This window comes from Syngnathus typhle, linkage group LG7, assembly GCF_033458585.1.
Source record: "Syngnathus typhle isolate RoL2023-S1 ecotype Sweden linkage group LG7, RoL_Styp_1.0, whole genome shotgun sequence".
In the NCBI taxonomy this organism is placed as follows: domain Eukaryota; kingdom Metazoa; phylum Chordata; class Actinopteri; order Syngnathiformes; family Syngnathidae; genus Syngnathus; species Syngnathus typhle.
In genome coordinates, this window is record NC_083744.1 from 5,826,926 (window position 1) to 5,838,888 (window position 11,963).

The 11,963-nt window shown below is 41.4% G+C and overlaps 1 protein-coding gene across 1 annotated transcript; it reads left to right on the forward strand.

Annotated features, from left to right (window-relative positions):
- Nucleotides 1-236: 236 nt before the first annotated feature.
- On the forward strand, nt 237-11,930 carry pik3c2g (phosphatidylinositol-4-phosphate 3-kinase catalytic subunit type 2 gamma). Its single transcript, XM_061282506.1, has 33 exons — nt 237-382; nt 1,047-1,549; nt 1,621-1,700; nt 2,086-2,243; nt 2,504-2,618; nt 2,681-2,792; nt 3,383-3,453; nt 3,581-3,644; nt 3,714-3,839; nt 3,904-3,934; nt 4,049-4,232; nt 4,305-4,427; nt 4,696-4,824; nt 4,889-5,003; nt 5,078-5,211; nt 5,411-5,599; nt 5,678-5,771; nt 5,842-5,936; nt 6,079-6,259; nt 6,337-6,444; nt 6,525-6,617; nt 6,729-6,858; nt 7,699-7,835; nt 7,925-8,094; nt 8,168-8,324; nt 8,400-8,509; nt 8,886-9,054; nt 9,123-9,241; nt 9,310-9,406; nt 9,505-9,568; nt 9,704-9,783; nt 9,876-10,001; nt 10,730-11,930. The coding sequence occupies exons 2-33, from the start codon at nt 1,094-1,096 to the stop codon at nt 10,880-10,882; spliced, it is 4,170 nt and encodes a 1,389-aa protein (XP_061138490.1). The 5' UTR covers nt 237-382; nt 1,047-1,093; the 3' UTR covers nt 10,883-11,930.
- Nucleotides 11,931-11,963: the final 33 nt, after the last annotated feature.

An 11,963-nucleotide genomic window follows, 5' to 3' on the forward strand; every position in this document is an offset into this window, starting at 1 on the left:
ACTGTATATACAAAGGACAAGTTTGCCAGTGCAGGATTTTCCACTTTTATTTTCGAACCATTTGAATTTTCCTTCCAATTCGTTTTCCCTTTCAAAAGGTCCAACATGATAAGTTCAATAACACAAAGCAAACAAAATTCCCACTGTGCCAATCAGTGAATAAGGTATCAAATGAAAGTTAAACTTTTTTTTTTCTCACTGTGATAATGTGTTTCCTCCAGCAGAGGGCGTGTCGACGATGTGGTGGTTCAGGTGAGGGGAAGTAAGGAAAGTGGGAGGAGTCAATCCATATTGGTGACACCAGCAAGTGTTCAGGTCTAACTCGCTGAGCATGATGGCCTTAATTTACAAGACAGATGGGACCAGATCCACACTGCTAATGGTAGGTCACAAGCAACTCATTTTAGTTTCATTTTATTCATTTTCTTGATTTTTTTAATTCCATTAAGGAGGACACATCTCAATCACCTTTTTATGTATATAAACCACATCCGATTGTGTATATTAGCAAGTTGAAGTAAACTTCCTTCTCTAAAACAAAAAGACCCGATGTTGGTGTTTCTGTGTTTTTCAGCAAGCTTGTCATGTTTTGTCTTGTGAACCGAGTAGGTCCTGAGACATTGTGGCGCGTTGCAGCATTTCCTGTTAAGATTTGAAAGGTTGTTAATGATTAGACTCAACCCTAAAATCAGGTCGCATACATAAGTCGGGAGAGTCAATCCTTGAGGGAAATCTCAGCATGAACCTAAAATGCACGAGAACCTTTATAGGGGAACTCATTTGACCTTGTCAAAACGTTGTAATCTGAATGTTTACTGTAATTGTGATTTATGTGTATTTTGTTTTTGCTGAACATATTTGAGCTGTGAATCAGCCAATACATTTCCTGGTTAATTTAGATTCTGTTTTACAAGAAGAGGCACAGGAAGGCCTGAAAGAACCAGTTGGTCATGTGCACACATAATTTTACAGACGGTCAATTAGAGTTCACCTGCATTTGTTGTCGTATAATTTCACTCAAACTTTTTTGTTGTCATTTTTTGCAGTGTGCGTGACACACTCCAGAATCAAGACACACTCGGCTTACAATGTGATGGATCCCCTTAGATCGCGGCTTGGACCACCCCCTGTACCACCACCTCGAGTTCTCCACAGACAAAATGCAAACATTGACCTCTCCGCGTCATTGCCAGCAAGTCAATTTGAGTCTCATCTTTACGAGGACATCGATATTGCTGCTGAAAATCAGATCAATGATCAACTCCCAAGAGTCAACCGCCCACCACTTTTGAAATCCATCTCTGAACCGCTGACTCATGACCGAGGATATCCTCGCGATGCTCGGCAAGAAAGCCGCGAGGCTCTCCAACCCCGCCGCACCGCCCCTCCGATCCCGAGTGCCAAGCCTCCAATTGGTCAGGACAAAATTTCCCCACCTGTACCGCCCAGGAAACACGGGCCATCTGGCCACAACAAAAACAGGTTCTCCTGTGACCTGACTGTCCATGTGCACAAATTGACCCGATCAAACACACAAATAGATAACCTGGTGAGTAAACGCCATCGTTTTTCTGCCTAGAATTGACAGCGAAAGGCCTAAACGATTGTCTTTCACATTAGGACAAATGGGTCATCAAACTGACAGAAGCTCCAGAAGGCACCACAGCGGTGATGGCTACTTTCTGTCAAGCTACATCCAAGTAAGATGTTATGCAAGACATCAAAATGTTTTGGGCCAACTCAAGCTGCCTTTCTCACAATGACGTGCCCACACTTGTTGTCAACAATGAGGCGCTCTAAATCATCCGTGCCAGTAGACCTTTCCCATTCATTTCATTCAAACAAACACCCTAAAAGTACATCAATGAATAATATAATTGTCATATATTTTCCCCCCTTGAGGTAGGGGATGACAATTTCATCCTCATCAAAAACATTTCAAAAACGACGCTCCCTTAAGTGCCATTTGCTTAAAATGTGTCGTGTGGACCAGGTGTAATTATTGTAATTAAAAGTAAGTAGGCTGAAAAGAATGTCTGTGTTGTGCACGCCTGAGCCTCAAACTGTCTTTGTACTTCCACCCAGTCTGCTGTCGCGCTATCCGCACACACAAATTGCTCACAACTCGGGTGTGGTGTGCGCTCAAGTGTCACGTATCCATCCTGCGCTGCTGCATCAGGTCGAGCTGACCGTCTCCGTGGCGATCGAAAATAAAAGTCACCAACTTCCAATTCTAACCACAGGTATTATGCCTCACTAGTGCTGTAAAACCAAATATACACTACAGATTTTGGGTGAAATTTCAGGATGTTCAAATGCCAACTAGGTTTTTTTTTTTAACGCGGAAGCTAAAAGTGACTAAAAGTTGCTTTTATTTGTAGCAATGAACCACTTTACAAATGGCATCCCATACATATTGGGTCATCCTGTAATTTCACTCAAACTAGCCAACTTTTTGTGAGTAGGGTATGTGATGTTAAATTGATGAATTGTGTTTGTCTAGTGAACAGGACGGTGCGAAGTTTAATCGAAGAGATCATCCAGCTCTTCGATCTCGCTCACAAATCCGCCGACTATTATGTGCTCAAGTTGTGCAATTTGGAGGAGTATCTTCACAAGTAAGTCATTTCACTGAGCAAACTTCTTATTTTCCTGACTGAATATTTCCACGTTTCAACAGCTACGAGTTGCTGGGTGTGCACAAGGTCGTCCAAATGCACTGCAAATTCAACATGGACCTTCCCCTTCGACTGCTCCATTCCAGCAACCTGAAACGCAGCCTGGCCAGGGATGTGAGTCACCACCAACCGTCTCAAACGTTAATAATTGGCCAAGGAAGGGCCTGCTCCGCAATATTAATGTCTCTGTTGGTGTGCCCGTGAAAGCAATTCCTGTATTAGGTGAAGGATGGATAAATAAATAAATAAATAAATAAATAAATAAATAAATACATACATACATACATACATACATACATACATACATACATACATACATACATACATACATACATACATACATACATACATACATACATACATACATACATACATACATACATACATACATACATACATACATACATACATACATACATACATACATACATACATACATAAAATTTTAATTCCCTTTAATTATAATTGTCTTTTGAATTCAGTTCATTCAAATAAACACCCTAAAAGTGCATCAATGAATAATAGATAGATAGATAGATAGATAGATAGATAGATAGATAGATAGATAGATAGATAGATAGATAGATAGATAGATAGATAGATAGATAGATAGATAGATCATTTATTTAATTGAAACAAGCACTCTAAAAGTGCATCAATGAGTAATATAATAGTCTATTTTTTTTCTCCCCTGCCCCCTTGAGGTAGGGGATGACAAACCTCCGGGTCACCTCTTCAAGCTGATACGGCCGGTCTGTGTCTTCAACGCTTGCAAGTAAGCCAGAGAGCGGTCACGCCCTTGGATGGGCTTTGTTTACTTTTTATTACAACTGTCATGATGATATTTGCCGTTTGTTTACAGGAAATATAGGTGTGTGTATGCTTTTGTGTTTGACCCCTAGGTTGAGTCTGGAGAATGTGCTCACAAGCTACAGTAGAGAGGAGGCCACGCTGATGAAAAACAAAGTCAGTCAAGAGTGTTTATGGGTAGAATATTTGTGAATGAAGCATTTCAAAGTCTCTCGATGTGTGCAGTCGGGGATGAACGTCAACGTCATGGTGGCCCACGTTCGCACCATCACCGACCTCCTGTGCGGCCTCTCAAGCGAGGAGCTGGAAGACGCCATTGGCCGGCTCAACAGAGTCAACCCCATCCCTCTGGTAGGTGGACTCGCCTATGTCAATTTTTCTCAAGTATTCATGTATCTGATGCATCTTGTTGCAGAGTCATGAGGAAATGTCCGAATGTGAGAGTGGTGAGTAGATTTTGTATCTTTAAATATTGCAATTATGATCAATCAACGGGACAAAAACTCTTCAAGCAAGCATCCTTGGACTACTTCAATTTTTTTCAATGGTGTGTCTTGTAGCCATGCAGGCGCTGCACAAGTCCGTGCTGAAAGTCATGCAGAGCTTCTTTGCAAACTTCCTCTCCAACTTCAGAACTCTGGAAATCGCCAGCACACCTCAGACTCGTGATGTGGAGGACAACAGTGAACTGTTACAGTTCAACCTGGCCGCGCTCTATCAACTGCGACCTAGCTGGATGACCACGTATGACACAAGTATGCCACAGTTAAAAAAAAAAAAAGATCCTTATGGCTCCTCTCTCATTTTTTTTTCTAGGTTTGACTGCTTTTCTATATCCTGCCAGTTGACGTATGGCGAAACGCAGCTTTGCTCAGCTGTGGTTTCTGAAAACATCAGCACTGCTTTGTCCTTTGAGCAGAAATTACGTTGTAACCGCATGTGAGTTCACGTTCCATGCAGCCTTTAATAAATGTTTTATTTAACGTTTTACATTTCTTAACTGGCAAGCTAATCTTTTAGATGCACACTGAGCCGCCGTCTCACAAGATTTGCTTTCACCTTTTGTGATGTCACGTGAGGCAGCCGTTCAACGTCCTTTTTTTTTTTTACTTACAGAAAACTAAAAATTTTGCGGCGTTCAACTTTGCTGTTTATACTGAGGAGCAAAACACACAAATATAAACAAACATTTGTTTTTGAATGTCAGGATGGCATTTCCTGTCCCAATAAAGGAGCAGCCCTACGAGAGTATGCTGACCTTCCAGCTGATGGGCTCAAAGCGAGGAAAAAGCCCCGAGCTGCTGGCATGGGCCGTTCTACCTCTTTACAGCGACAGGTACCACAAGGATCAATAGCTTTCACCGTGTCCATCAGATTGTTGACTAAAACTGTGTGCGTAGAACTCTGGTAAGAGGGACCATCCTGCTCAGTTTGTCCATGTTGGCCATGCTGTCTTCACCACCCTCTCCAGCCCTGTTTGACAGCCACAGACAAACAGTGGGGGTCATCCTGCAGGTGAGGAGTATTAGACAGCTTTGCGCTCTGTTCTGAAAAAAAAAAACTCAACTCTCATCCGCTCTAATATGCAGCTTGAGTTTCCAGATGAGGTGAATTGGATGTACCGGAGGCCTGTTGCGCTCCCTGGGTCTTTCATATTCTCTTTGCCTTGCCAAGATCTGGAAAAGAAAATGTTACAAGTCTCCAAGAAGCTCTGCCTTTCCTTGTGAGTGCAAGAAAAGCATTCCAGACACTTTTTTTACCCACTTGAAGAATTTAGAATAAATGTATTATTATTATTATTATTGGTATTATTATTTTTATTATTATTACTTATGATTGTAGTGAAGAAGCCATAATGATTTATTTTATATTCTCCTACCAACACTGACTTGTTTTGACAACTCAGTTTTGTTTCTCTTCAGACTGTCAGAAAACGAGAAGAGCTTCCTGTGGAGTAAACGTCACAACTGTGACAAAGCAAGCACCTTCCTCCACCTGGTGTTGGGTGGCGCCCCCAGGTGGCAGCCTGAGGACCTGACAGAGATCTACACGGTTGTCGACCGCTGGGCTATCCATCTTGCCGAGGAGGCTCTCTTCCTTCTCACCGATAAGTAAGGGACGAGCACTGATCCCTGCCATTTATTCCACATTACCGATTCTAGAAGAAAAAAAAACTTTTTTTGGTGCAGTTTTCCAGATCAGACCGTGCGTGAGGCCGCTGTGCAGTTTTTTGGACAAATCCCCGATGATGAGCTTGAGCTGTATTTGCCGCAGTTGGTTCAGGTGAGCACCATAACAGACACATCTCCTTCACTGCTATTTAGTTCTTCATCATCATCATCTTGTTTTGCAGGCTCTAAAGAGCGAGTGGAAGCTGGATGGAGCTCTGGTCATGTTGCTGTTGGAGAGATCGCTAAAGAACATTCGGATTGCTCATCAACTCTTCTGGTCAGGAACCAACCAGGGATTGCGGCGTTAATATACTGTTAGAGTTGCGTGACAGTCAAACAAGTCAACACAATGAGAAATGGTTCAATTGCGTCACATCAAAATAGTAATATACAGTGTTCCCTCGGTGCTCCATTCCAAGGCTGCTGGAGGATGCATGCACAGAGCCGCACTACCAAAGCTGGTTCGCTAAAGTGCACGCGGCCCTTCGCTTCTGCTGCGGTCGAGCGCTGCGGGAGGAACTGGACCGAGAAACCCGCTTGTTGTCGGCACTCATGCAAGTGGCCGAGAAGGTCCGGATGTCTGAGAAAACGCGACGGAAGGTCTTTTGAACTCATTCGCGTTGCTCTGACTCAGCGGCAAGTCCCACCTTCTACACGCATGATGATTGTCGTTGCAGACGGTTCTGAACAAAGAAAAGGGGAAGATTGAGAAGTTCTTTAAAGACGAGGGAAGCTGCTGTCTACCTTTAAATGTTGCTGTCCATGTCAAGGGAGTGGAGCTGGATGTAAATGCATCACGGTATCTGCACAATCAACAGCATACATCTTGAAACAAGTGTTTTCTAATGTGAGCTTTTATTTCCAGGCCTGTAAATTTTACCAGTCCAATACATCTCCTCTGGGGGTGTCCTTCATTTGCACTGACCCGCTAGCGAAGAACATTGCTGTGATCTGCAAGGTTGGTCATAAAGCAGCACTTTATTGATCCTTGTTGGCTCTTTAGTTGGGACCTGTCAAGAAGAAGTGCGAGCCACGTTTTTCATAACTCAATTTGAGGTTCTTTCTTCAGACAGGAGACAGCCTGCGTCAGGACATGCTGGTGCTGCAGATGGTCCGTTTGATGGACAGGGTGTGGCTCGATGAAGGGCTGGACTTACAAATGGTCACCTACAGATGTCTTTCTACCGGCATGACTCAGGGTGACTTGATTTTTAATATTGACATCTGACAAACGGCAGAAAAAAAAAACGTTTCTTAAAAGACACACTGAACTATCCAGTTATGTAAGAAACATAACAATCGATTAATCCATCAATTAATCGATATACAATTTACTGTGGTGGTTGTTGTTTTCCAAAGTAAAAGTAGGTGTTTGAAAATTTCTGAAATTTGATTACCGTATTTTCCGCCCCATAAGGCGCACCTTAAAACCTAAATTTTTCTCAAAAACCAACAGTGCGCCTTATAGCCCAGTGCGCCTTATATATGGACCAAATTCCTAAATTTAAACTGGCCCAAAGCATTGTGTCATGAAATCAATCATAAGTGGCCCGCTGAAGACTATGAATCATGACTTAAAAAGACTATGGATCATTATTTTATGATTATAAAGTAATTTGTTTCCGTCTGAAGTTGAAATAAAAAAGATAAAATGGAGAATGATTTGATTTGGATTAAAAATCTGACATGATGCATTAATGGTGCGCCTTATAGTCCGGTGCGCCTTATATAAGGATAAAGTTTTAAAATGGGCCATTCATTGAAGGTGCGCCTTATAGTCCGGTGCGCCTTATAGGCCGGAAAATACGGTAAACACAATTTTCACAAAGGCCTATCGAAATCAAAGAATTATTACTTTTGAGACCCTTGAAATCAGAAGATTTGGACAATCCTGAGTTAAAAATGGCTCTAAACAATGACTCAATTCTTAAAATGAGGCAATCCATATGATAATTGATTTCCTTGTCGATTAATCGATTAATTTTGTGGTGTCAATTTTGCGTGTGTTTCATTTATTGTTTATTTTTGCCGGCTGACAGGCCTCATAGAAGTGGTTCCCGAGGCGGTGACGCTGGGGAAGATCCAGCAGGAGTGGGGTCTTGGTGGGACCCTCCGACATGACACCCTAGAGAAGTGGTTCCACATGTGGAACAAAACCGAGGATGACTACGAAAATGTCAGGAGAGCTCCCGAATAACCGATCGAAGTCGACCTTCAGGACTAATTGTTAACTCCCGTTCCTGTTTGCCTACCACTTGTTTTCAGGCTGTGATGCGCTTCATTCACTCATGTGCAGGTTGGTGCGTGGCCACCTTCATTCTGGGGATTTGCGATCGCCACAACGACAACATCATGTTAACGCACAGCGGGCACATGTTCCACATCGACTTTGGCAAGATCATGGGCAATGCGCAGAAGATCGGAAACTTTAAAAGGTCAGTAGCAGGAGTGAAATTAAACACAAAATGCTGGAAGAACCTTTCATATCTTTGACTTTTAACAACGCAGGGACCGATCACCTTTCATCTTCACATCAGAGATGCAGCACTTCATCACAGGTGGTGGGCAGAAGCCTCAGCGCTTGCATCGCTTTGTGGAACTCTGCTGTGAAGCTTACAACATCATCAGATACAGATCTGGCCTCATACTCAGCTTGCTGGAACTCGTAAGACCAACACTCCCACATTGCGGTAGTTGTGAAACTCTTCTTAGGTTGTGTGTGTGTTTGCATTGTTTCCAGATGACCAATGCAGGAATGCCCGAACTGAAGGACTCTCATGACTTGCAATACATCCAGAGAAAACTTAGACCTCACGACACTGACTTGGAAGCCACATCCTACTTCACAAAGTAAATGAACACATAAAAAAAAGATCTCTATCTATATCTATCTATATACGTATAAGCCTTCAAAAAATGCTAAAGATTCATTAGATGTTCCCAATGGTGTTGGATGGAAAGTTTGAAATGGCACCTTGCATATTTCAATGGAGGGGGGTTGGAGGCAATGCCCATACAGCCCCCCCCCCCTGCTCCGCCAGTGATAATCATTATTCTTTACACTTGTTTGCTTGTCCCTTCATCTTGTTGATGTACTCCAACAACATCACCGTGACATGACATATGGAGGTCCTGGAACCCTTACCAAGTCTCCAGCACCTCTTGGTCTGCACTGAACTGGGTTCCTACTCATGTTGATCTCTGAAACGGTCACATTGTGTTTTAGGAAGATCAAGGAGAGCATGGGTTCTGTCGCGGTCAAGCTAAACTTCTTGACACACAGCATGGCGCAAGGGAAGAAGCCAGCTGCCCCCATCCGGGATGGCCTTCCTGCTCCGAGCACCAACATTCAAGATGCCGTCATTCGGGATTTTACCATCAAGGACAAAGTTGCGGTGAGTTATTATTGTTGTTGTTGTTTACCACTGAAACAAAAGTTTTGTTGCTTTTTTTTTTTCTTCAGATCTATGACCTGAAAGTGACCATTGACCATGGCTTTTGGTATAACCAAATGACATTTGAGGACTTTGAGATGATCCACAAGCAGCTCCAGAAACACTTTATTGAATCTGCTCTGCCTCAGTGAGTCCGCAGTCCATTACACTCTCATCAAACCGGTACCTTCTGGTTCTAGTTCTTTTCATTTCCAGGTTCCCGTGCTGGTATATGATGTCATTCACCCCAAGCAGGAAGATGGCTCTGCTCAATAAATACCTCAAACAGCTTTTTGAGGGACCTTGCAAGGGAGTATGTCTGCTTGATGCCTTTTGTGTTATGTCCATTTTTGTCTTTTAATTATTTTTTTTTACATTATATGACTGTATATGCTAATCTGCTGGTTTCAGAATGAATTTGTGTGCAGCTTGTTCTTAGATGGACCCAAAATGGTTAAAGAGTCTGTGGTACAAGGTAAATAAATGTGGCAGGCTGAGTTTCATCAGACGTTTTGACAAAGTCTATTCTACTGCATCATACTTTGATGTTTCTCTCAGCTTTCTGATGAAGCAATCGTATTGGTCGTCACCTTGTGATTTCTCATTACAGAGGCTTCTCCTCAAATCCAGCTGTGCATTTCTTACAATGAGTGCAAGCTCTGGGTCTTGGTAAAACACCTCAAGAACATTGTGAGCTTGCCACGTGGGATGAAAAACAGCATGTTCAATGTTCTTTCTCATGAATTTAAAAGCCTTTTTGTTTTTTTATTAATTATTTATAGAAGATGGCCAACGGCTCCAATCCTGATGCCTACGTGGTCACGTGTCTGAGACCCGACCCTCAGCGGAAGTCCAAGAGAAAGACTAAAGTAGTGCGGAATAATGACAGCCCTACATTCAATGAACTGGTACAAATATACGTATATATATATTTTTTTTTATAACAGGATAGTGATAAAATGACATGGTGTGATGATGTCACACTTAAATTTTACTGACCAGCATGCGTTCCACCTAATCTAAGAGGATGCCAAGAATATTCACAAAATTTGAAACGAGTGTGATTTTGGATGTGATTTACCAAAATACATCTTAAGAAAATTAAATCTCATATTTGAATCTGCTATTGAATCAATTAAATTGTATATTATTTTGTATCATACTTGGTGACTGGTAAGTCTTTTAATTATTAAAAGACCAAGACTGATTATTCAAATTTAATAGATCAAAAACTGCTTTTAAATTTGAGTTTAAGCTTGCATACAAAACCAGTCAAAACCTCGGAATTTGGGGAAAGGTAGTAGGCACCCTGGAAAAAAGACAAACTACAATCACACTTTTGAAGAATTGAGTCTTTAATGAACGTAACGTTACGCTGAAGTAACTGGATAAAAGGTTTTGCATCGGGAATTGTTTTACATATGTAGGTAGTAAATATAATCCATCAAACTGCACAAGGATGAAAATATATATATCTAAATAAAAACTAAATAACTGTACACTTAATACAATAAATACACATTGAAACATTATTGTAAGATGGAGGAACAAAACTTGATAAACTAGAAGCTGCTCAACTTTTCTGAAAGTTACAGCTGACATGCAAAAAACTTGAAAAAATGTATGTGGTTCACAGTTGGAGTACAACAATGTGCCGTTGCTGTATGGGATGGTGCTGGAAGTGAGTGTGAAGAGCAAGAAGACGTTTGTTGCTGCCACCAACATCAAACTGGACGAGGAGCTGCTCAACAAGGAGACTTGGTTCACATTGAGAAACTCGGCACTTTGACCTGAGTTGCTTGACTGCAGGCTAGTAGCCGACAGGGGGCGCAACCACAATGTCTCTTATCTCAACTACAATGCAGTGAATAGGATTGTGGATCAAGTTACAACTGCAAAAACTTTGGACTGCGGTGACTGAAAGCACCGAGTTTTTTTTGTTTTTATGAATGCCAATCAAATGTTGACTCATGGAGATAAAGGTAGTCGAGTAGATTTTTTTTCCCTAGTAGATGTATTTTCTTTTGCCTCATTTAATATTTAAGAAACGTTTTCTGTAAAATATTTGTTAAGATACAATTTAATATTTTGTACTAATAGAAATACTATTTTTTACAACAAAGTAAAAACTTTGTGGGGTTTTTTTCCTTTTTGTTTTTGGGTGGTACGTAAAATATTTACCACTGGTTTAAACATTAAAAAAAAGAAAACTTAAAATATTTTTTCCACAACATCCATTGCCCAATAACTCTGTCTCTAAATGGCAGAAGACTGTTTATGCTGCATGACGCTGCATTTTTCCAACAATACTGGACCTATTTCCTTTTGCGCTCATCTTTTACAAATACGTTTAAAAAAAAGAAACACCTCTGGCTATTATGAGTAAAACCCACCTAGCCACGATATCACTCACTGATCACACAGCTACTAATTTTATCTTAACGGCATCCTGCTGACAGCTCTCCTCTCACCGTCTGCTTTATTGGATTTGGTTATAAAGCTGAACAGAAATAGATTTTTCTTCACTGGAATGACTTCAATAATGTATGTATACCTCTGTGGATGCTATTTATACGATTCCCTGCTTGATAACTCACGTGGGAAGGGGAGTGATGCTTCAGGGGAGCTTTTGTTTTTTAATACAGTAGAGGCCGTGGAGCATTACTGTTACCTGGCAAGTGTCAAATCTGCAACCTCACTCGAGGGATTTTGCCCTTCACTACAGTTTATAGATATTGCAGGACTGCTTTTTGAGTGTTTTGGTGCTATTTTCCGCGATGTACTGGGAGGAATATAGCGTATCAATTCTCTTAATAAAACCGATATTTATAACTGAGGCTTGGCTTTATTTGCATCCGTTTGTTGTTGCT